This window comes from Apteryx mantelli, chromosome 1, assembly GCF_036417845.1.
Source record: "Apteryx mantelli isolate bAptMan1 chromosome 1, bAptMan1.hap1, whole genome shotgun sequence".
Taxonomy (NCBI): Eukaryota; Metazoa; Chordata; class Aves; order Apterygiformes; family Apterygidae; genus Apteryx; species Apteryx mantelli.
Genome location: NC_089978.1, coordinates 207,712,877 through 207,739,082, shown reverse-complemented (window position 1 = coordinate 207,739,082; position 26,206 = coordinate 207,712,877). Strand labels below are relative to the sequence as shown.

Here is a 26,206-nt window from a genome sequence, read left to right as displayed (position 1 = left end):
AATGAAATTCAGAGAGGGAAGTCTGAATCAGTACACGCTGGGCAGGAAACACGAACTGACTGTAGATTTGTCACAGATGAAAGCTGTCTGGCCAGCTATAGATAGATTTTAAATAGTTCAGGGAGTATCACCAAAGATGACTACTCTGTCATACTGAACAGAAATGTCAAATATTCAAGTTTCCTTCCTTCTGAAGCAGAGTACTCTCATGGGACTGCTGTAGGCACCAAGAAGTGCCTATGGCAAGACACGCTATACCACCTCCAGCAGCTACCTCTTCCTGTGTGCGTCTCAGAAAGATACCATCAGTGACTAGGTCTGATGTGATTACCATGCTAACCGCAAATGCACATAACAATAGCAGCCACACAAAAATCCCCCAAATACTTGAAAACAATAAAAACAACCAAATATGTGAGACTGCAGCAAAGTGGAAGTGGGGAAGAAGAATCGGAAGGAACTTCTTTGGACACAGAGGCATACAGCCATTAACAAGTGCAAAATAAAAAACTGACATAGTTAAGATTTCATAGTTCTTTTATAGGTTCAGCTTCCACTGCTAAGTTCAGAGAAAAACTGCTTGTACGACCCTGAAAGGGTGATGTTTTCAAAAAGTTTCTTAAACTTCAGTATCATCCCTTTTCTAAAAAGTGAAATTATGCAGAACCTGTTCCTGAAATGCTGAAATAAAATGCATCTTTAGCTCCTGTCTGGAAAATCATGTTTTTAATTACAATTTGCTAAGAATAAAGTGTTAAAAGAATTCCATCCATGTCTTCCTTAAAATGGTGTTTATTTTAATGTCAGGAAGAAGTATCAAGGCTGCATAAGAAAAAACAAGTTACTTCTCATATAAATAACACAGAGCCTTTAGCTACATGATCACACATGTAAAGTTCAGTTCAATATATTCCTGATTTATATACTTTTGTATCTTAATACATATATTGTGAAATATCACAATCATTTTTGGCACAACAACAAAAAAAATCACAGTCAACAACTGAGTCTAAAAATGATGCTGAAAAGAAAATGTTTTAGGAAATTTTAAGAGTCTGAAAATAACATGCTTTGTAGAAATATTTATGGATTTTGATCACAGTGATTGTTCACGATATAACAGATGTTTTTATTACAACTCAGCTATTTTACTCTGTAATATATTTTCTGACAAGATTACAAAGGCATTTAAATGTTATTATTTCTCTACTGCCTGTAGCTGATGTGCTAGCCTGAAAAATAAATAGCAGCCATGGTACTAAAGATCAGTAGAAAAACCACATTTCCTTCTTGTTTGTCTTCACTGATTGCTCAGAATTCCTTTACCTCAGTCTCTCCTAGCTAGGCATACTGTATCAGTTAAACATAGAAAAATGTACAGTTCCTGTCTAAACTCTTGGCAAGTTTAACTTAACATATTTCACGTGCAGTGTGGGGGAGAAGAGCTTATCATAAATTCAAGTACAATAAATTCCAATTTCAAGCAGGAAAGTCTATGGAATCTAAGACTTTCTGTTGACTTGTGAGAATAAGTTATAATCAACTAAAGGTCAGATGATTTCACATATATGCTGATGAACTTATAATAGAATTAGACATATAATTTAAATAAGATTATTAATTATTGTCAGTACTAAAGAGGCAAGGCTCTAGTGCTGCTACAGGCAGTCATAAAAGCAGGGTGGGGGTGGGAGGGTTACTCCAATACATCTTTTTATGTATCAGAGGACTCCGAAAGCTTGAGCATGCAAAACAGAAAAACAAAGCATTCCTCTGACAGAGCTTCAGAGCATAAATGTTAAGTAGACATACATTAAGATCATTTAATATTCACATGCAATTATTTCAAATATGTTAATTTTCATTAAATAAAATATTGTTAGCATTAATATACAGATGCAACTTTACTACAACATATTTAAATACGCCATCATACCTGCTGAGCCGGAAGGAGGAGGAGCACCAGCCTTCTGCCACTCGGTAGCTTCAGCAGCCATTCTACGAACATAGGCATCATCCACACACATCAAAATGTTTTCTGGCTTTATATCTGTATGAATGATCTTGCACTTGCTGTGTAGATAATCTAGACCTTGAAGTACCTAATTACAGAAAGATTTGAAATCTAATTTAATTAGCCAGACCAAGCTAAATGTATCTATCTTTAGTACAGAGATGTCAAGTTACTGCCAGCAGTCCATATGTGGCCTGCCAGAATAATTTACTTAGCTCATAAACCCAGTTTTACAGACTTTCAGGAATAAGATGCTGGCTGGCTGAATTGTCTTGATGACAGCAACCTGCTCTCAGACCTTCCATTTCCCGAGTGCTCTTTAGTTGATCTGCACAGGTATAAAAAACTTAATATTTCTTCCTCTGCAACAGGAATTTGACTGCTCAGTCGGAAAGACTGAGCATCACTGGTTCACTGCTTGAAAGACAGTTATTCCAAAATAAACACTGTAAATACCACATGCTATAACTGAAGTCTGGTTTGCAAATAACCACCTTATACTTAATTATTCTAAAAGAAAACACATAAAAGCAAATGTGTTGTTTGCATGAAATGTTAACTATAATTTTCCATAGAACTGCAGTAGTAATTCAGCTTTAAATGTGAACAAGATGTCACATAAGGATTTTTCTACCTGTGTTTGTTACATATATGCTTCCACTGGTCTTTCACATTCTCTGCAGGCTAAATTCTTCTAGCTTATGTTAAACCTGAATATCCAAAATCTTAAATGTCTTCTGGGACTAGAAAAATGCCATGATTTTTTACAGGATAATGTAACAGGATAAACAAAGTTACTGCTATGATAATCTGCATAAAATATTGTAGAAAGATACCATCAGGAAAGAAAAAAACACAAACCAGCTAACATTGCGTACAAGATTTCTTTTGATTTTTAAAGAATGATCTATAGGAAAATATTAAATCACTTATTCCTGAGCTTCAGCCACAAGCACATCCTTCCATTCTAGACATTTTATAAATAAATTAGCACATGCCCTTCCCTACTGGCTCTCAGGATACTTTAAGACATAAGTAGGTAGGGTGAAATCCAAAAGCAAAATGCATGGGTTCAGAATAGCCATAGCAGAATGCAAAGACATTTGTCTGCCACCTGAGCCGGAGCTAGCACCAGAACTGTTACACCCAGAGAGCACACAAGGCAGCTCAGGTAAGAGACGCACAGTAGCGTGCAAACGGTATTTACATTCAGGCTAATGTATCTTAGAGTTAGCTCGAGCACATGGCTTTCCCCTCGCCAGTTCTGGAGCTAGCCTGCTCACCAACCTTCCTGAAAAGCTTCCATCTTGAGCAGGTCTCAGTGTCAGTGCCCATGATATGGCTAAAACTGTTACATTTGTAATAATCTGGATTTTTTTTTCCTGCGAATCCAAAATATGCCTGAGTGCTTGCCAAAGCAACTGAAAGAACATACAGTGTGTCTCAAAGTAGGAAATATTAAAGAAAGATTGTTTTCTACTAGGAACACAGTTAATGGAAAGCGGTCCAAATTTTAGAAAAGAGGCATTAATAGCAATATCAACATAAAGACTGATTATGATGGTCTCCTCCATCCTTGTGGCACACAGCATCTCACAAATTACCATATAATGTCTACCATTCTGAAGCTAAGAAAAAAGATTTTCGAGTACACTGAAAGCCATAAACTTTCAGAGGAAAATGAAATCTGTTCTACTGTGATAAGTAGAAATGATATTAATATGAAAGCTAGATTTGATATTTCCCACTTTATAAAGATAGCATTTTCCCCTTTTAAATAAAAGTCTTAGGATTTCAGCTTTGTCTTTCATTTTGACTGAAAATTCTTTTTCAAAAAAAACCCCACACAGTATTTTTCCAAAAATACGTCTCATGTCTAAAGAGAAAAGAATGTCTTATTAAACATTTGCACTTAAGTCAATTCTATGTATCTATTCACCTAAGTAGTACTATTGACAGAAAACTTGCAAATTATTTCAGAAAAATAACTATAATACATGCTCAAAAGAAATAATAGCATTGACTATTCCAATGCAGACTTTGCACTCTCACAAGAGTCCATGAAGCAATCATTAAATTCAGCGTATTTAAGTAAGACACCTGGAACTGTTCCTTTTTACTCTATTAAAGATCAAATACCTATTTTTGATAAATATCATAATCAGTTCCATGATTTATCCTAATGACTGTACTGTTAGAATCTTACAATTACCTACCCTAAAATGTGGATTGGATTGCTTTATCCTAAAACCTGAAAGTATGTTATGCCACTAAACCAGTAGGGAAATGTATCCAAAATGTATAGCCTTCGTACCATGCTCTGAGGTCAGAGAACAGGGAAAACACTCCTACTTTTTATTTATTTGGCCACTGAAAAACAAAAATCTGAAATGGGTAGCGTATTGCGAATCTGAAAAATTAGGACAGATCCTGTTAATACAATTACAAATGTACCTGACAAGATTGTATTTCTTCCTTTGTAAAGGTCAAATGGTTAGCTTCACATCGACAAACTTTTTGCCATAATTTGCAGTTTCTAAATAATATTCACTTTCTTTTTCTTTCAAGGAGCCACATCATATTGACCCATTAAACAGATTATTTACTATATTGCACACCTGCAGCAAAAGTAAAAATTTTCGGGGATCAAATACATGACGCTGATTTTGATAACATCAGTTTCAGAACATGCTCCTTTTAAAACAGACTAATGCTATATATTTTACTACCCAAAGCAAGGGCCCTAGAATTAAATAAATTGACGCTTCCAATCATCCCCATTGCAAACAAAAGGAATTGTGACAACCGGCCATTTTTCAATTCTGCAGAGTCATCTCTTACATGACAGTTCATATAACCCTGCCCCAGGGAAAAATACTGCTCGAAACTGAAATGAAATTTCTTATTAAGAAATTCAACTCTCAGGTGCATTAAAAAAAAAAAATTTGTCCCAGTGCTATAAAAGTACTCTGAAATTCAAATTTTTTTTTTTCCAAATCATGGCATACAAGAGTTCTTTTCTATTATAGCATGGAATCACAGTACTGTTAGCACAGTGCCTGCTGTACAGTAACACCAGTGCGGTGCAGTGTTTTTAGAACATGCATGGTACAGGTTTTGTCCGAGTAGAAGAAAGGATACAGATCTGTGTATTTTTCATGACATGAAGAACCTGGAAGGCTTACCAGCAGTCACAATGCCAATCTAACTTGTCCATATAGTTCATTCCAACCTCACAAAATTTAAATCTTCATCTTCTGGGACTAATCAGTTTCTCTTTTGAACTGTTTGAACTACTTGGGATTTTCTCTTTTGCTTACATTCATAGAACAATCTAGGTTGGAAGGGACCTCTGGAGATCACGCGATTCAACCCTCCTTCCCCCCAGGCAAAGTCAAACCAATTTCAAAGTTGGACCTAACCTCAGAATTAGATCAGCTTGCTCAAGAGCATTTTGCCAGAACAGTTCTGAGTATCTCCAGTGATGGAGATTGCGTAATACTGTAGGCAACCTGTTCCAGTGTCCGACTACCCTCACTGGAAAGAATATTCTTCCTAATACGTAACAAGAATTCCCTTTTTTGCAACTTGTGCACACTGCCTCTTGTCCTATCTCTGTGCACATCCAAGAGGAGTTCGGCTCCATCTTCTCTATAACCACTGGTTACATAGTTGAAAACAGCAACTAGTTCCCCTTCTCTTCTTAAAATTGAACAAACATAGCTCTCCCAACTCCTCATACATCATATGTTCCAGCTCCCTAACCATCTTGGTAGCCCCCCATTGGACTCACTTGAGTACATCAGCGTCTTGTACCGTGGGGCCCAGTACTCCAAATGCAGTTTCAGAAGTGCCAAAACTGAAGGGAATAATCACTTCCCTCAATCTGCTGCTTCCTCTCTTGTTAATGTGGTCCAGTATGTGATTAGCTTTCATCACCACAGGGGCCCACCACTGACTCATGTTCAGCTTGTCTGCCCAGACCCCCCCATGCCAATGTTGCCATCAGCCTTCACATTTTCAACCAGCTCCTCCTTAGCAAAGTGCATCCCCTAGCTGGCTCATTGCCAAGAAATGTCTCACCATGCTAAGAAACTGTCCTCAGCATCCTCTAGAAATCTCCTGGCTGCACCCCACCACAGCAGTCATCAAGGTGGTTAAAAGTCTCCCATGAGAACCAGGGCCTAAGATCAGGAGGCTTACTCCAGTTGTCTAAAGAAGTCTTCATCTACTTCTGAAAATGGCAGCCCGTAGTAGTGCCTACCACGATGTCACCCTTGCTGGTCTTCCCTCAGACCCTGACCCAGTCTGCATATCATCCACTCTACAGCAAGGATTCAAGCTTTTAAATTGCTCCTTTATGTAGAGGTCAACCCCTTTTCCCTGACTATCCCTCCTAAAGTGTCTTTATCTGGCTGTTGCTGCACTCCAGGCATCTGAGCTATCCCACCACATCTCTATGATCCCAGTGAGGTCACAGCTCTGCAACTGCACATGCATTTCTAATTCCTGCTTTTTGTTTCCCATGCTGTATGCATTTGTATAAAGGCACTTGAGGTGGGTCCCCAGTCCTGACTACTAGAGAAAACGCAGAGAGCTTCCTCCAAAATATTGTCCCTCGGGCAATTCCTCGCTGACCGCACTTCTCATTGGCCTTCCCATCCCTGAAAACCCCACCTGAAAGCCTTCCTCTACCAGGTTACAGGAGCCTGTTGGCAAAGATGCTGTGAGCTGGGTTCAGAAGTTGACACTTTCCTTCCAAAAAGGGGTTGTTTTTAACTCGGATCTGTTCAGTGGTCTGGTATACAGCCTGTTTCTGCAAATAAGTCAGGGTAACTGAGGTAACAATAGAGTACATTAGGGAGCTCCTAAACCTGGCTTTGCTGCTAAAGCCAGTGTTTCAAGCAATTATATCATAAATTCCCAGCTTTCAGCCAAACTCCAGGACAATGGTGCAACAAAGCAAAAATATTCCAAACATAAAAATGACAATATTTACTGAAAAGAGTGGTTATACACATAGACATACAATACAAATACACACATTCCTAACTTGATAGACAGTTTAATAATACTAATATATGTAATGCCAGTGAAAGGTAATATGAATTTCCTTAAGTGCCAAACTGAAAATATTTCTTTGGTCTTTTGTAGAAATTAACTGAACATGGTTTAATTGTAAATACAAAATCATACAGAAACACCATCTATAATTTTTCCTTGTCAAGACATCATTTCTCCTTAAGATCACCTCCCACCAATTTGGCTTTCATGTAGCAAGACAATATATTTTGAAAGAATATTTCTCAGTGAGATTTTCTGAACTGCCTAATCATGTTAGGGCTTTGACTCTAAAACAACTTAAATATAGAAAGATAACAGAATTAAAAAAACAAAAAACAGATTTTCCTTTAGAACCTAGTTTTCAGACAGATATACAACTGTTGTTCAGTTTTATAATAGTATATTATTTCCCAATGTTCTGATGTTGCATTTTCCAGGACAGCTTAATAAGAAGCACAACATACTGATGGTTTTGTTAACCAAATTGCAATTAAGTATGAATATCCTTACATATATGAAAATGGCATCATCATTGATCATTTCAGCTTTTTGTTTTCTAAAGCAGCACAGGAAACGCTCTTATCAGCAGGGTATCTTGATAATAAAAATACAATATACAGAAATGCAGGCTATGCAGGCTATGCAGGAAGATAGTCTTGCAAACCCTCCCTGGGACTGCCTATAAAATTAACTTATCCTAGATTTGTTAGTAAGATTTCACTTGAAATATCATCATTTTAACCTTCAGACTGTTAACAATTGTGGAAAAAGCTAATTAGAACATTAACAAATCTTACCTGTCGAATTATACTTTTTACGCAACGGATGGGAAGGCCTTGATAATTGGACTTGATTATCCATTTTAAGAGATGATGCCCAAGTACTTCGAAGACCATACAGACATCTGAGATTTAATTAAGGATAATTTCCAAAGAAATTTGTTAATTAGATCAACCAAAAATGTTTGTTTGAGTATTGGCTAAAGCACTCATAATCCTGGAAGAAAACAGGTCATCTTGAACCAAGCAAAACATGATATATGCTTTAGTACTACAAATATAAAACTGTTTTCAATCATATATAAACTTTTGCAAGAGCAGTACCTAAATACAGAACAAATTAAAGTAAAACATTTTAATGATGCAATTCTTGTTAGTTATTTCTAAAAGTAAAAACAGCACTAAGGTAAAGAATGAAATAGCTACTTGTAAAAAATAACTCATTTTTCAGAGAATGGTTAAAGTTGGAAGGGACCTCTGGAGATCATCTAGTCCCAACCCCCCATTTTGTTTTCATTTGAAACAGTTCAAAATACTGATTTTTCCTATTATCTCTAGTTTCTAATAAATTTTAAATGAAATAAATAGAAGGTTTTAACAACAGAAGAGTGGAGCAACAAGAGTTTATAAAATGAGACATACTAAACACATCTTTTTGATTAGGCTCAATTGAGAATCACCTGACAACAGAGACTAAAGTAATAAAAGAGGGGACCTCTTACCACTGCTTCAGAAGTTTTAACCGCAGAGCATAATGGCAATCATTGAAGAACTCAGAAATAAAGAAAATGCATAACCCGGAAGAAGCAATATACACAAACACAAAAACACAAAACCAAAAAGTTAATTTGACCCAACATCTTGCCACCAACAGAGACCAACAGCAGATACCCAGGGAAGAATATTAGAACAGAGCAAGTATTTATGAACTTGCAGTGATTTGTGGTTCAGGACTTGCTAAGTTGGGAGATTCTATATTTAATGCACCTGCATAGATTATTCATCTATGAAGAAAATATTCAACCTAATTGCAAGTTTTAGCATCCACAACATCCTGGAAAGAAAATACACAATTTCACTATACAGCATTAATTCTCAGACATAAGCTGGGAATAATTTTGCAACGGTAAACTGAAAAGAATGTTAAAATCTCAACTACAAGATATGGTAAGCTTGCAAAGAATAATGCAAAACCCATACAAGAAAATGAATTAATGGACAGATACAAAATAATATCCCTACTTCAGGAAAATCTCAACACATGGAAATTAGCCTGATCCTGTATTTCAGGACTACTGACAGAGAATCACACTATTAGGGTAGGTACCTTACCTAACTTACCAAAGTTATGTTAATTAGAGTCTTGGCAAGGATTTCACAGTCATTGCCTTAACTCACATCAAAATGAGACTTGTCTATGGATCTATCATTTATATTCTTCTCAAGTACCTACCAACATGCATAAAGCTAAATGAAGTTTTAAAATCTGTATCACCTGCAGTTAGACTGAAAGATAAAAGGTCAAAGTACTTTGTGAAGAACTGTATCATTCTGATTGCTGCTACTCGTTCATCTCATCTTATGTTCCTTAATTCCTGTATTAGAAGAGAGAGTGAATAATCATTCCCTATTCATATTAATCAATCTACTCAGAATATTATAAATCCCTATTCCATTCAGAAGAGGAAATAGTCTTGGTTGCCTTACCACACAAGCATCCAATGGACAGAAATCCGTAGTAAGCGTACAACCAAAGAGTATGAGCCGAGCACACCCAATTAGTTCTACAGGGCTTATTAACTTGTGGACACCAAGTTAACCATGAGGCAGCAATGTGCCCTTGTGGCCAAGAAGGCCAATGGTATCCTGGGCTGCATCAGGAAGAGTGTTGCCAGCAGGTCGAGGGAGGTGATCCTCCCCCTCTACTCAGCCCTGGTGAGGCCCCATCTGGAGTACTGCGTCCAGTTCTGGGCTCCCCAGTGCAAGAGGGATGTGGCACTACTGGAGCAAGTCCAGCAAAGGGCTACAAAGATGATGAGGGGACTGGAGCATCTCTCTTATGAGGAAAGGCTGAGAGAGCTGGGCCTGTTTAGCCTAGAGAAGAGAAGGCTGAGAGGGGATCTTATCAACGTGTACAAGTATCTGAAGGGAGGGTGTCGAGAGGGAGCCCCGTGACAGGACAAGAGACAACAGGCACAAACTGAAATACAGGAAGGTCCATCTGAACATGAGAAAAAACTTCTTCACTGTGAGGGTGACAGAGCACTGGCACAGGTTGCCCAGAGAGGTTGTGGAGTCTCCTTCTCTGGAGATATTCAAAACCTGCCTGGACGCGATGCTGTGCAACGTGCTCTAGGTGACCCTGCTTGAGCAGAGGGGTTGGACTTAGATGATCTCCAGAGGTCCCTTCCAACCTCAACCATTCTGTGATTCTGTGAACTTCGCCCATGCAAAGCCATAAGGGCTGCCATGGACATAGAAGGGGGAGGTCCACAAGAAAAAAAAAAAAAAAAGATGTTTACCTGAAAAAGATTAGAATATTTTGCTTGGGAGAACTCTGACAAACTCAAGGAATGCTCGATACTGGGGAAGCAACTAAGACAGGGAAAACACATACAGGAGACTCAAAGTTTTGATTAGATATGCAAAAATGTGAGTGTTGTCTGATTTACTCTCATGTGACTTGAAAAAGATTAACCTTAAGCCAGTGTGTTCACAAAGAATAACTAGGGAAAAGCTGTGCATAAATTATTAGGATGCCAGCCTTGGAAGCCCCAGGATCCTCCTACAGCACCAAGGTCCTGAGAGATGACTATGTTCAAAAAGTGCTCCAGAGAAAAGACACCACCTGAAGCCCACCCAGCAGAGCTGCCTCTTGGGAGGTGCTCTTGAAAGCAGTTAGGTGAATACCCTAAAGGGGAAAACCTATCAGAGCAGCCAAAGTGAGAGATTACACATTTATCAATTGACAGAATTAAGTACTTATAACTGTTTGTTCTTGACTAAAATCCTACATTTAATACACACACACGTGTGCGGATGCACCCCCACACACATATGCACTAGTGTAGCATTTAGAAACCTGATGAAGTTTAAAGACTTGTTAAACTAAATGTCATACAGATCTGGTACCAAGGCAGAGCACTTCCAGATGTATCTCAGCTGCTTCTGCGCTGGCAGCAGTTAGGCCCTATGGTATTAGGTAATACTATATATTCTTTAAAGATAAACTTATAATGTTATAAAGGAAGTCAAGAATGCTTCCTTCTTTATTTTTCACTTAGCTTTCCAAACACTTGCTTCATTATGTGATTATTTGAATCTCTTAAAAAAATATGCTACTCTCAGTTAAACATTTATTAATGCTCTAATACATACCCAATGCAGAAATAATACAATAGTATACCTTTATCAAAACCACTGAGCTGCCCAAGTTAGGAAATTCTGTTATTTCCTGAAAAAAGTCATAATTGCAGTCATTTTAAAATACACAAGTAGTTTAAAAAAAAAAAAAAGTAGCAGTCTAGTATAGTGTAACACACATTGTTAAAATTCATGTATATATAAACATTTATTACAGTTCCTAGGAGAAAGATCATTGTTTTCAGACACACAGTCCAGGCTAATGGCTCTGCACATTCCCAGCCCTGTGCTACATGGTTCTTGACAGATTTCCCTGTTTGGAAGTTCCACGACATTTTGTGGTATTAGCCATTTAAAGGATTCACTCACCTCTCTTCTGTATTGCTTTAACTTTTAAATCTATTTCATTTTAAATCTATTTCTATCCTTTATCTATGAAGCATGTGTCATCTTAATTTACAGATGAAGAACAGATAATTAGTGGCTTGCTCAAAACAAGTCAGAAACAGCACAGCATGGAAAACTCTTAAATTATTGTACTTCTCTCAACATGTTCAACTCAATAACAACATTAACATAGCACTAATATGGCTTTTTTTTAATGGAAACAAATAGCAGTGAATACCTGTCCCCTTCCAAAAGAACCTGCACTAAAGATTTTTTTCAAAGGAGATAGAGAGGAGTTGTTCAAATAATCAGTGCAGCCAACTCAGGATGCACAAATTGTTCATACAAGAAAACTCAAAGCGTAAGATACCTGTTATCACATTTTCACTGGTGGTTTGGACTCTGACAGACTTCCAGCTGTAATTTAAATTTGATCCCAGTCCAGGATCAGCCCATCCTGTCTACTGTACCTTTCTGAAAAATTCACTTCCCAGTAAGGCAGGAATATTTTTGTCAAGAACATAAAAACAACTTTTGAACTGCCAGAGTTTTCAATGTAAAGGTAAAACTGAAATGGAAAAGATCAATATCAGCTGTCCAGTTTTGATCTACTAACACAAAGCTTATTTTTGCCCTTATTTTTGACTAATAAACAGTCTCTTCTCGCTTTGACAACCTAAGTCCCTGGTTTCAAAAAAGTTTGGACATGTTTTCAAAATATTATCATTAACAAAACCTGCTCTTAACACGCAGAAATGGCTTTCAGCTTTAATAGAGATGTATACATACATGTGAAAAATCAATAATGTAAGAATGTTATTGGGAAAATACTGTTATAAAGATAAGAAGAAGCATTTCTATGTATATGTGTGAATTTATTTCCTTATTCCCTATTTCATATTAGTGTTTTAATGACAAACTAGTTTTACAATGAAAATAGTATGTCAGATCTCTGATTTCTAAAAATTTTAATTATTCTTCAATGGTACAGTTGTCAGCTGAAGACAGTACTGTACCATCTTCTTGCACACTGAACATAGCATATGGAAGCCAAAATCTAAAGGGTTTAATACTTTGGTCACATTAATTTTTAGTGAATATATTTAGACAATATTTTTACAATACTTCTCAGTAAGCATCTCAGCATCACAGATTAAAACCTATTTTTTGTATCACAGTAGCACCAAGAAACCCTAATCAGGATTCTTTGCCTCATCGTGCTAAACAGTTTCCTTCATCACAAATAGTTTTTTGGGGGTGACTACTAGCAACTGCATGATTTAGTTTAATTCATATTAATTTGATGTTAAAACCTAGAAAAGAAAACCAGACTATACTTTCTTCACCTAAATTTAAGCAACTGTCACGCTAGCTGACCAGTTAAGAAACCAGGAAACAAGCCAAAACAGGACAAAGAAAAAGCAGTTAAGATCCCATTCTGCAAATCAGAATATTTGTCCCCACACTCTCCAGTTCCCTTATTAGACGCACAAAGGCTTCACAGCCAACATCAAGAGGCGGATGGACATGATGAAACCTGCTTGCACACTTCTCCCCGAAAGCATGCACTCTAGAGCATGCACTCAGATTTACTGACAGCCACCTCCTGATTCCTCCCCTAAAGGAGGAGAGGGAGCTGATGAAGAGCATCTTAACCTAATCTGCTGAAGACTGGAGGTGCAGCACCAAAATCAACTTAAGTCTTAAACTCTCTAGAGCAGGAATCATCTCTATCTTGAGCAATGAGGTCTGTTATTAGGGCTCCAAGATACAACAATCATACAAATATATACTAAGTGGAAAATTAAACAAAACGGCAGTAACATCGTAAGCTGCTGAAATATCTAATACAATTAGCAAAGATAATTCATTTTAGTTCAACTTATAAATCAAATATATTCATAGGCCCAAAATTTTACCTGAAAATAATTATTTAGTCATATATTCCTTTGGCTCCATTTTCTTCTTTCTGAGGAGGCATTAGAAGTTACATTTTTAAAATCTTCACCAACAGAGAGAGGTTAACACCTGGCCAAAAGAGGATCATATAACCAAGAACAGAATCTCCATGCTCTTAAACTTCTCAGAAGAAAACAAAAAACAATTTCTTCGTGAACTGACACTTTTTTTCCCTTACTAGTCTAGAGCAAGGCATATTTACTGTAAACCTCAACCATTACAAATCTTTTCAGTAAAACTTCTGTTTCTAAATAAACTACCTGCTCTAGTTTTAATATACCACAGCATTAATGTATTTTTTAATTTTTGTGTTTAAAAAAGCTAAGCTACTTTCATTCAGGTGAATGCATAACACGCTGGACTATTCTTTGTATCTGCATGTATTTTGGTGTTTCTACATTACAATTTTAAACTAAGACGAACTAAAAAAAGCTAAAACTAAATGCTTATTGTGTCAGTAGATCATTTTTAATGAAAGTACAGTGTTTTCAAAAGGATACGTATTCCATTCATTCCAGAAATTTTGAAGTCATCGATCAGCTGTACAACCATATCTTTGTTGGGATCATTAGGGTCACTTTCACGAACCTAAACCAAGAGTGTAAAGATTGACATGTTAGGAAATAATTCGCTTTAAAATATCTAATTAGTTAGTTTTGCCTATGAAGTTAAACAATAGTTTGGAGCATCAAAAATCATGGTAACATATAAGAAGTCAGCCATTTAGAAAAAAAAAAGTAAACAAAGCTTAAAAACATTTTTCCACCTCATTTTTTTGAATTTATTATTACTGTTATTGATACTGAGCACTGTATTGCAAGACTTTTACTTACACATTTGAGCAACTTTATTTCATCCAAGGCTGTCTCTGTATAATGCTGGGCACTTTTTACAACTTTCATTGCAACAAACCTTTTCCCCCTTGAAAACAATAAAAACATTTTCAACACACACTCTGAGCTAAAAATGGACATATTTTAAAGGTCTGGAAATTTTAAATAACATAGTTTTTAATCTAAAGTATTCTGATAGAAAACTAGAATATACTAAAAATTACATTAAAAACAGTTTTTTAATATCATTCTAGTAACAATCTGATTTATTGAGTATTTTTTCTGCTTGACGCTAATGTCTTTAAAAGAGGAACTTGGGTACACATTTTCTCAATCAATGTTTCTTTTTTTTATTGAAGATATGAGAGGAATAAAAACATTAGCTTACTCTTACAAGTTCAAGACAACACGTAAATTCAATAAGCAAAACTAATTTGTACCAGAAAATGGACTTACACATATTTCTGACAGGTTTTATAAAATACACCCTTAACCAAGAGCAAAATAATATTGCAGACATCTTTCTGCATAAAAAGACACCAAGAATTTACATAACTATAATGCATGTAAAACAGAAGTCACCGCACACAAAATAAAGCAACATATATTAAGAAAAAAGAAAGTGAAAGGAAATATAGTTTTCTTACTGCATATCCCAGCACAGCCAGACTGTAGAGAAGTGTCCCCATCCCAACTTTCTAATAACGTGGTAGCGGCCATTGAAAAGATCGCCAATTTTCACTGGATGATAGCCTCCTTTCACGAAAAACACAAGTAGAAAAAGAATATTCAGAAAAAAAGCAGTATTTCTAGCTTTTCAAATAATTATTTTAATATAAATTTTCATCCTCAAATTGTCCTGTACTAAAAATAGGAAATCTAAAGAAAATTTTACTCTAATGATAAGAATTTTGCCTTACTTGGCCAGGAGGGAGAAACCCATGTCCTGCACCTATTGTAGCATTTCTTCACTCTTCCCTGTTATGGCTTTTATTTGCAGTAATATTACCATCGGTCCTTTACTTCCCCAGGCTTATCTTCTACTTTGTAGAGAGTAAAGGAAACATCTACATTATTCCTTTGATTATCACATTTGAAGTTTCTCTAGTCAATATATTTTTGTATGATTGTACAATCTCAACAGAGACTCTTTTTAATTCCCATTTGTTTTCTACTAATAAAGGCAGCAATAAAATACTTCCTGAGAAAATATTAAGAATAATACAGAATTTATTGGTGCTCTTCTACTTTGCTCCTGACACAGCAACAATGCCTTTTTCTCAAGTCTGAGGTTTATTTCAGTGCGGAAGCAGAACGAGCGGGCAGCTACAGGGTTTGCCTAAACTACATTTTAAGCGAAGGCTGCAGGCTAGCTATCCGTTCACACTGCTGACACCCTACTGCCACTACGCAGGATCTCAAAAGCCACAGCAGGCAGAAAGGCCAACATGACTGAGGAGACTGGAGCTCAGGTTTCTCTGCAGTGTGAAGGGGTTGTAAGAAGTAGTGCTGATGCTTATTGCCCCTCCATGAAGCTTTTTATTTCCTTCATATTTTAAGAGGCTTTCTTCCTCCCACTCAAAAACACAGGGAAGACAGTGATCAGACAAGACTTATTATTTAGAACCCTAAGCTACTAATAACAACATTCACAATTTAGCCTAAATTACAAACAAATAATACAGCTGCTCTATGGAGCACTACAAGATACCACCCATGCGGAGCAGCTGCTGAAGAATCATCTCTTCTGTTCTTTCTGGTCCTTCATAATGTCACCTCCAACTGTATTTTAGGTAGAACCCTTAGTTATTGATTACTATCACTATTGGTTACTCTTAATCTTACTACTTGCTCTAAGTTGTTATATTTGCTTTGGAATCCCTAGAAAAACTGGTTAGAAGTGATGCCCAATTAAGTTGCCAATGTGAATTTATTACTTTATTCCTTGGATCTAAAAAGGGAGTTCTCTCTTGGCTCTTTCATATCTTTGGAGCCGTGACACCAAATGTGGATATATTCATATCCTTTCTTTGCTAATAACACCTTTTACCTTAACAGAGATTCAGGGGTTTAGTGAGCTTGTCTCGAAGGCTTCCAGGCAGATTAAGAAATTGCATGGGTGATAGAACTATAAAGATTATATATTCAGCAGACAGAACTATAAAGTTTTTTATATATATATATTGCTTTAAATGTTAGTATGTCCAAATTGAAACTAAAACACACGGTTTGAATATTTGTATGTTAAGGTGTAACTTTAAGCTTCTTTGACTTCAACTTTATACTTTTAACCTGTGGAATTATATATTCACTATCACACACAATACTTGATTTTGAAAATGCTTAGGTACACAGATACAAAACTCTTCCGTTAAAAAAGATCAAAGGAGAAAGAAGGCTTCATGAGCTATGGTGAACTGCAGGACTGAAACATAAGGACCCAGCCTTAAAGACTGCGAGCCACAAGACTGCCCCGCGGGTGAAGAGTTACAGTCTAGCACTAGGAAAGAAGCGTTCATAAATGGCTAGCAGGACACCTGGAAGTGTGTCACCGAGCAACCTAAAACACTACCTCAATTTCCATTGTTGAATTGTGTCCACTTTAGTACGCACATGCAACATTCCCAAAAAGGAATTCCTTACTTGTCAAAAAAAAGAACAAAATCAAAACAAAGCAAAAAAAAAACAAAAATAGTTCTTGTTTGGAACAATGGTCCGAATCTACACTGCAGGAAATTTATAGCGGGAGGGAAGAATTTATTTAGAGAAAATGTTGACTACTATGCTGTCCTCTTCATTTGCAAAAAGAAACAGGACTCTTAATTACTAGGCACTGCAGAATATGAAGCTAGCATCAGGCACATATGCAGCCAGACTCTATAGCAGTTACATTATTACAGAAATTTGCCAGATAAAGTCATGCATACAAATCCATGTCAAGACCAGATACTGATAGAACATAATTTTACCAACAAAACTCAAATCAAATTGCCTATTTACTTAACTGTTCTTGCTGTAACAGCTGAAGATGAAAACATTAAAAAATCTGGATAAAAATAATCTTGTTGTAAGACAGCTATTGACTGGTTTAAAACTAAAATTCTTTTTATTCTTTGGCAAATTCCTTCCATGAAACTCTATCCAGGATGATAAAGTGAAAATCAAATGACAGATATGAGTGGAAGGTTAAGGTAGGAAATGCAGCAATTCTAACTTTCGATTACTGAACAGGTTTGCATTTGTGAAAAGAACCAAGTCACCTGACTTGCCAGCAAGGATTTTGTAAAGCGCTTCCATACAATCCAGTGTCACTTCTTTTTATGTTTGTCCTGCAAATACCATTGCATGAAAACAGTGAGAAATATTAAATACTATTCTGTGCAATCATTATTCCTTTTGCAAATAGATATAGAGTCAGAAAACCTGAAAAATATTTAAAACCTAGTTTTAACACCTCTCTGAAACAGATTTTAAAATTCAACAAGATAAGATAAAAATTTCTGAAATGTTTTACAATCTTCCTAAATATCTAGTCATATTAAATCATTCATGTACATAGTTATATAGCTTCAAAAGTACATGAAAACACACACAGCTTACAGAGCCTTTTGTACTGGTAGAAGGGTACCAGTAGGCCTTCAGGTATATAAAACTAAGGCCAAAAGTCTTTTTTCATACTAAAAAAGGTATTTTCCTTTTTGGAGAACATATCACCCAGCTATAAAGAATTTAAAGAGAGGTAAATATTTGTTTTTAGGAATACTTCAGGGAATAAAGTGTGTTGTAAGTCTGTCTCTCTGCAGATAATCTTTGGGATATTTGTGCCTCTAAGGGTCAAAAATAATCCAAAACACAAGACAGTTTCTTCCCATCACAGATTGGAGAGAGAACACCCTAAAGCAGAAATCCATCAAAGATATCATGTCAGTAAATCCAGGGATTTTAAGTTATTTTAGTAAGAAGCTCTGTATTGCAAGAATAATGGTAATACAGATGTAAGAAGCCCTCTTATTTTGGTCACAACAGCACCCTAACACTATTAGAACAGTAGACTAGCCTGTATATATTCTGTAAGTAGATATAATTCAGAACATATTTCCTACCGTCCTAAGCCACAACAGAAACAACTGGGGATAGTCAACTACTGTCCCTGTACACGCTATTCCTTGACTGTTCAAGTCAGTAAGGTATTCATTAACAAGTTGCGGACAACCAGTAACAGCACGCTTAGTAAAAACGTATTTTAGAAACTGCTGCCACCTTTGCTATGATGAATGTAATTATTTAAGTTCTTCTTGATGCAGAAGCTATTTTCAAATTGCAATAACAAGAAAGCATCTATATAAAATTAAGAAGTTTGAGAAAAAGGATGTACTTTTGGAAAAACAACATTAGTATTTGAAAATATACAATGTATAAGTGGTACTGCTGATAATGTAACAAAAATCTGTTGTGCTATTCAGTTCAGCAAAAAGAAAAAAAGTGTCTCATACAACTAGCTACATGCACTCAAGAAAGAGGATCAGAAAAAGGAGATCATTATTCCTAAAAGTCTCCTGAATGTATTGGTAATTGTAGCTGACTAGTTCTATGTTTGTATAGGGAATTATTCCCTTTGTGAACTGGATGAATCAGAGACATCTCCAGGGGGCAAAGAAGAAGATCAGAGAAGCAAAGAATTCCAATTATATCCACGACATGACACACACTTGAAAAAATCTCCAAGTGTTTCAAGGCATTTCAGAAAGCAGAAAAAATAGCTTCATTGTCTAAACAACACCTGTAAAGATCAGGTAGTTGGCGTTTTGATATTTTCATTTCTTAAACATTTAAAAAGCATTTAATACAAATTCAGTGATATCAGTAGAAGTCAATCCACAGATTTAAATGGACTTTGGGAGAAAGTCCCTGGGGAACAAAGGAGAGTCTAAACACCTTACACAAAAGGGTGTTAGATGTCTCTCTCACTTCAGGTGCTAATTCAAACTAATCCAATTCTCTGATTACAAATACTCTTATGACTGGGAACTATTTATTAACCAGCATGTAATGTAGTGAAGGTGTGAGTCCAGCTCACAGTAACACATCCATAAAGATTAAAAATAAAATTAGCAACAAAAATACCAAGTCAATGCAAAGTATAGTTAACAGGTAAAATATTAAATTCAGATAAAAAGTGAATTATATGCTCCCTTGTCAAAATGGCCCTCCTATGAAATTTCAAACCAGGCTTGAGAACGGATGAAGAATGCTCTGACCCTACTCAAAAATCCCAGGAGAGTCCCATTTTGGAGATAAAATTAGGAAGAAAAGAGTGACCCCATTAACATATGATAATTTCCAAACATTATCTTCTACTCCTTAAATACAGATAGGATTGCCCAAAACAGAAAAACACATATTCAAATTAATAAAACAGGTCTCAAAAAATTAGAAATTAATATAGCTAAAATATAGCTCTATATATAGCTCTCTCTCTATATAGCTATAAAATATAGCTATATATATAGCTAAATATTCCAAGCACACCATGAACCATCTTTAATATTCTTTCGTACATTCAGAGCTTCATAATTACAGGAATTCAAAAGAACCTTTAAGTGTACAGAAATTCCCTTTAATTTTTCACAAAACTTGCAAGTATTCTTAGCCTAACTTGGAATTCATTTTAAAAGCATACAGATATCGCTACTGACCTATTATAAATAGTCCCACAGACTCCAGTAACAGGTGACCTATAAGCAAACTGTAGAGTTAGATTTTTTGTGTGTCTGCCATCTAGCTTCTCCAGATGGTGACATTTTGCAAAAGATACTGGGACACAGACAATAATGGATTGTTTGAAATTAAATTCAGCCCTTATTTCAGGGAAGAATTAACTGAGGGCCTAGGAATGCTTAATCTCAACGAAATACAGTAAACAGATGTTCGAACAACAAATCCTTACTTACTCATTGATGGAAGATGCTACAGATACCAAAAGAGTTATCTTAAAAGAACAAATGCATTCTAAGAGAAATAATTTTAAAAAATACAAACAAGTTTTGGCTATATATATTTCTTTTCCCTGCTGTACACTTCAAAATTTGGCTTGAGTTTACCAGTTTGTTTTCACTATTGGTATATGTAAGCCATTTAAACATTTGAAATTGTGCAGATTAATAAAACTTTTTACACCAAAATGAAATAATCACTTCCAATCGTTAGATCTGAAAAGACAAAAAAAAAAAAAAAAAGACTTTTTCCATCCTGGGAGAAGAGAGTCTTAAAACAGCACATCACCAGGCATATATAAAATTTCTGGTTCAGACAACATTATCAGATTTGGCCCAGCAAGTATTTCTTGATTTGAGGGATATGGAACAGCAGATATAGTCAAGCTGTATATTCCTATCCCTGAGATCTACTAAGATAGATAACCCAAAGCCGACAGACCTGTCATCTATGATTTTCCATGTAAGTACAGTGTATGTATTGCCCTAGCGGAAGCAGTTTAGGAGCAACATTAAAACAAACTTAAGTATTGACGCAGCTGTACTACAGTCACATGCTGTGTAACTATATAAAAAAAGCACCTAATCTAACATAAACTACAAAAATGAGATAAGCCAAAAACTAAAATAAAGGTGTAGGGAGCCAACAACACTGAGGATTACGAAAGACAGCACATATTAAAAAGCATGTAACATCTCAGGCTGGTGCGGGTAAGAAAAGGAGAGCAAAATAAGAAACAGACCCTAATACAAATTTAGCTGATGTTGTCAAAGGCATCAAGGCATTTAACAACCTTTCAGAGTGTGGTTTTCTGGTTGGTTGGTTTGGGTATTTTTGTTTCTTTTACAACAAACATCAATCAAGAAAAGTTCCCCCTCTGTTCTTGTATCTAAGACATAAGGAAGAAAACAGGTGTTCAAGATTTGTAATTTATTTATTATAAAATGCATAAATAAGCTACGGCTGAGTAAAAAGCAGAGCTGAAGACAGATTTGCATTTGGGCCTGAACCTGGCAGTCATTCATAATTCCTGTACAAATCAGTTCCATAACTGAAGAGCAATTCTTTAAACAGCTCCCAAGAACCAGAGTTAAGATTTACAAGACGACGTTTTCCCACCGACATGCAACAACCGCCGCACCGGTTAATGGCACACACCTTTACAGTAATCCGCAGGATCCTCTTGCTCCTCATCATCAGATCCCAAAATCTCCTCCTCAGGCTCGGGGGGGCTGGGCTCGGGCAGAGGCGGAGGGGGTGGCGGCGGCGGCGGCGGAGGTGCAGAGGGAGCTTTCTGTTGAGGCTCTGGCCTGAAAGCAAGCAGAAAGCACGCTTACTGCCGCGCTCAGTCACGGGGGCCGTCTGGCCGTCCAGAGGGCACGAAAAAATGCCTTGGGAAATGGAAGTGAAGCAGGTCGCACAGTTGCATGAGGTATACAGCATTGGGTATCAGCGGGTATGGACCAGTTTTTTTGAGTTCCTGATGAGCAAGTGAGGTGTTGGACCTATGTTCTTCAGCACAGTTGAGAAGAAATATTTTTCAGAGAATATCAAGATAATCAAGTTACTCAAAAGCTCTTGTCTGCTGGCTGAAGGAAGAAAGATTTCATTAATATACAGCAAGGAACAATCTTCTAGTGACACTGACATAGCTCACATGACTCAACACACTTTTCTTAGCGGTAACTTCTGCCAGGACTACAGAAAGCCGTAACGGTATAGAAGATACAGAAAACAACTACTAGTAAGAGAGAAAAGTTAATCTTCCTACTTAACCTATGCTCTACCCCTGAAACACACACAGCATGTTTAATATGCAATAATTGGAAAAAGGGACCAACCAAGAGGTGCTTTTATAACTGTTCTGCTTCTAGAGTTTAGAAAAAACAAGTAAATGAAATATGCTGTTACTCAAGGCAAATGAAACATGTTGCTACTTATATCCTAGTCTGAGAAAAATTGTACTTGGTATTTTTGAACATCTACAAACTACTCACATTTTGAAATTCTGAATATCTTCAATACATATATAAAAGAAGGAAATACAGGGTTGAAGCACAATGTTTGTTAAATAATTAAGAAAGCCTTCTCCAAGCAGGTTGATGCTATTTATTTTGTGTACTCACACTTTATACAAAGAAAAAATGTACTTGCAAAGTAACCTAAAGCTTTTGGGCCATGAAAAGCTGCTATAAATTTGGTTTTATATCTACTTCAAGTCCAAGCTGTCTGAAAAACACCATTCACATTAGTGGCATTTTATCATTCAAATAATAATAATCAGGGCTGAAAAAAAAGTTTCATAATTTGTTAATTTCTCAGCTCCTAAAATCTGGATTCAAATACTACCGGGATCATGAGCAAAGCTGTATTTATATTTACCCCACTCCTATGTTCATTCTTTTCATAACTCGCCACCACCACTTTTTTTTTTTGCAGTTGCTGGAGACGGACAGAGCGGCTGGAGTAGAAGGGTGCACAGTTGGTCAGAAATAAGCTCCACTGGCAACATGCGCCGCCTGCACAGCAGCTGCTCTTACGCCTTGGCTCTAAAGGACTTTACTGGAAGTTGCATGCCTACCAAATTCATCTGCCTGATAACTCTTTCAGAAAAAATAATTCTTCTATTATTTCAGTACACAGTCTGATTTAAAAAGGAATAGTTGGAATTAATATAGTAATGAAATAAAACAGTTTAAGTTATAAAGAGCAATCTACTCAAAATAAATACATTTATTTTTAACTGCATAAAGCTTAGGGCAGAAGTGAGAGAAGGGATCCATTCACAGGATAAACAATAAATGTGTTTATAAGTGCTTCTGCTTCCATAACTTATGATTTTTTTTTGCCTTTATCATTCCTCTTCTGTTCCCAGCAGATGTCTCTATATTATACATTGTGAGGAAAGTAAATTGATTTAGTCAATGGAAGGTACAGTGCATTCTCTGACCAGCCATGTTAATCTTACTACTTGTTAGATTAACAGACCTCCAAAAGCCTGGCTTTACTGTGTCAGCAAATAGATGGCCCCCACGCCCAGGCTGATGGTGGCAGAAAGCTTTAGTCCACTTAAATATACACACACACACCCCAAAGCTCCACATCACAAGGCTTGAAACCTCAGCTCCTGGGCACAAGGCCATTTTAGATGCCCTGATCCAGGCCTAGACACTGCTCAACATTAATCCTGATGAGCCAAGAACAATAAAGCCCAGGAAAATGGGCTGCACTTCATCAGTCCATCTGAGAGTGGTGAACCAGGCAACACAGGTGACCAGGTGACACTTGTGGATGTGGAATTGCTGTTTGGGGTGGTACCACCCTTCTACCTCTTTTTGACCATAAAATTCCATGTTAATGTTTTGGCCACATAAGATGGTACAAACACAGCAAAACCCTAACTGAAGGGCAGATAAGGGCAACATGGTGTAGAGGTCATAATTTTAAAAATTCATTAAGGTTGCATTTGACTTTGTCTTTTAAGCAAACAACTATTTGCTCTATTTCTTCACCTGATAATACCTTAAAGAGAAGGGGAAGCATTGCTGGAATCGAGATTCACCCATTTTGTCACTCATTTTGAAATGAACGTGAAGGAGGACCAAGAATCTCCCTCTAAGACACAAGAGGAAGCGCACTCTTCAATACTTAGATTCACATATTGGCTTTTTCTATTTCTAAGGAAATAGATTGACAAAATTGAGCTTCATCTGGGTCTTTCTCAAGCTACTGTATTTGATTTTGTTTTGAAAAAGGTTATTTTCTTTCCATCTACAATCCTTGCTGTGTTTGGTATGCTGGAATTCAGGAGTATTTTCTTATGCTCCTTTGTGTGTATCAAGAAAGAAGGAAAGAAGGAAGGATTTTATTTATTTCTTTCAGGGGTTATTTACGATTTTATCTGCAAATAACCCAACCCTGATTTAAACTTAGAAGAATCTTGGGTTTGTCCTTTTAGCTTTGATTGCATCTTTTGAAACAATTAAATGTTACTGTGTGAAGAAGGGTGAAGGGAAGAAATGTTGCTCAGCTCCACCAGCCCAACTGCTAATTCCGTATTGCTGTTATTTTGCTGTTTGTTTGTTTTAGTTTACGACTCTCAGGAAGAGACAGTGTTGTTTGTTTTTGTTCAGCATTACATTTCTGACGCATACGCAAAGATCAAGTCTTCAGCACTTGATCTAACTGCTTAAATTCTGCCTCCACGTTCAAAAGCTCGTCGCAGCGTTTCACTGATGTTTGCTCTTCCGCCACTACGCAATTTCACAGTATTAGGTCAGGACATCAGTCCATGAGAACTCCAGTTTTGCCATTTCTTAGTAGCCCTTTTATTGAACTGGAAATATAAAATGCTATGAATGTTTCAACAGTATCTTTCTTTGTGATGTATGGCATAAGCATATGTTTTATTTGGTTATGTTTAGATTTCATCTTTTCAGTAGAGTTTGTTAAAATGTGAATTAATTTTTCTTTAAAGTGGACTTTGAAACATCTTGGGCATTAAAAGTCCAAACATTAAGAAAGCTGTAATAAATGTGTGTTAATCTCCATTTCCTTTTTCAGAAACATAATTATCACAAACTATCATAACATAACACAGTTTTCAACAGCCAGAACATTTCAAGTTACTTTTATACTTCCTAAAACATTGCATGTACTAATATGCATTAGGTAACGCATGCAGAGGCACATACCATATACATTTTACTTTTTCTGATGTAATCATTTGGTACTCTGTGGTCTACCACCACTAGGTTATTCATCACCATCCAAGCATAAATACTTAATTAAATGAAGATGACAACACATTATTTCTAGATCCACAATATTCTGTCAGCAGGTATGCAGAGAACTGACCATCTCCCCAAGCTACAATGACTTTATAATCTTATTAAATAAGCATTACAAACAATTAACACACACCAGGCAGGATATTTTATCTTTTAATTACTCCTTTTTAAACAAACAAAAATACACTTACAGCAGAGTCCAGTCAAAACAATGAAATCCTATTTTTAACCTGCTTTTAGTAGGAATGCTTCTTAAGACACAAAAGACAGACTGAAGCATTTCTCCTGTATAGTGAACTTAAAGCAAAATATAGTGAAATGCTGAAGAGAGTCTTAGAGAAAATCAGTTACCCGCTTTAAGGAATGGAAAACTACTGAAGAGTTCATTTTACTTTTCTCCCTGCACGAAATGTTGCTCCATGTTCCAACTGGGGAACAGCCAACAGCAAAAGTGATGTCCGTAACATTAAAACCTGAAAACATTGAGAAGATTAAAACAAGAGAAAACTGGGAAAAGGTGTTGATGGGTTTTTTTCAAGGGGGGGATTGTTTTGTGGGTTTTGTTTGTTTTGTGTTTTTTTTTTTTAATCTATTCTGGAAATATTTTGGCTGGAAAATATAAAATTGGAAATATAAAATTTTAAAATCTAGAAATAAAATTTTTTTAGTTGTTCTGAAAAAGGTTGGACAAGGGCAGCAAAGGTGATTAAAAACGTGAAACGCCTTCCATATAGGAAGCATCTGAATATACCAGGACTCTTTGGCCAGGAAAACGGACAAACAGAGAGCTATAAAATCTTGAGAGGCACAAAAAGTAAACAGGAAATGACCATTCACTGCTTCTCCCAAACAAACTGAGCCAAGTTCAGAACTAAAAGAAAAAAAATTATTCATGCAAAATGAAGTCAGCTAATGCCATTCTTTGCCCTAGATGTTATGGGTGAGAGAAGCTTCCAAGGGTTCAAACAGGGTTCAGAAAAACTCATGGAAGAAAAATCTATTGAGGGCTAATAGAAAAAACCC

General features: G+C 36.4%; 1 protein-coding gene across 2 annotated transcripts in view; it reads right to left on the bottom strand.

The window, feature by feature from the left end:
- Nucleotides 1-26,206, bottom strand: part of SRPK2 (SRSF protein kinase 2) — a 159,975-nt gene that overhangs the window by 29,886 nt on the left and 103,883 nt on the right. For both annotated transcript variants that reach the window (XM_067316543.1, XM_013944437.2), the window contains 6 exons: nucleotides 21,552-21,703; nucleotides 15,047-15,155; nucleotides 14,400-14,487; nucleotides 14,067-14,154; nucleotides 7,876-7,982; nucleotides 1,937-2,102 (listed from right to left, as the gene is read on the bottom strand). In XM_067316543.1, coding sequence (XP_067172644.1) covers nucleotides 1,937-2,102; nucleotides 7,876-7,982; nucleotides 14,067-14,154; nucleotides 14,400-14,487; nucleotides 15,047-15,155; nucleotides 21,552-21,703 — 710 coding nt within the window. The remainder of the gene's footprint in view (nucleotides 1-1,936; nucleotides 2,103-7,875; nucleotides 7,983-14,066; nucleotides 14,155-14,399; nucleotides 14,488-15,046; nucleotides 15,156-21,551; nucleotides 21,704-26,206) is intronic.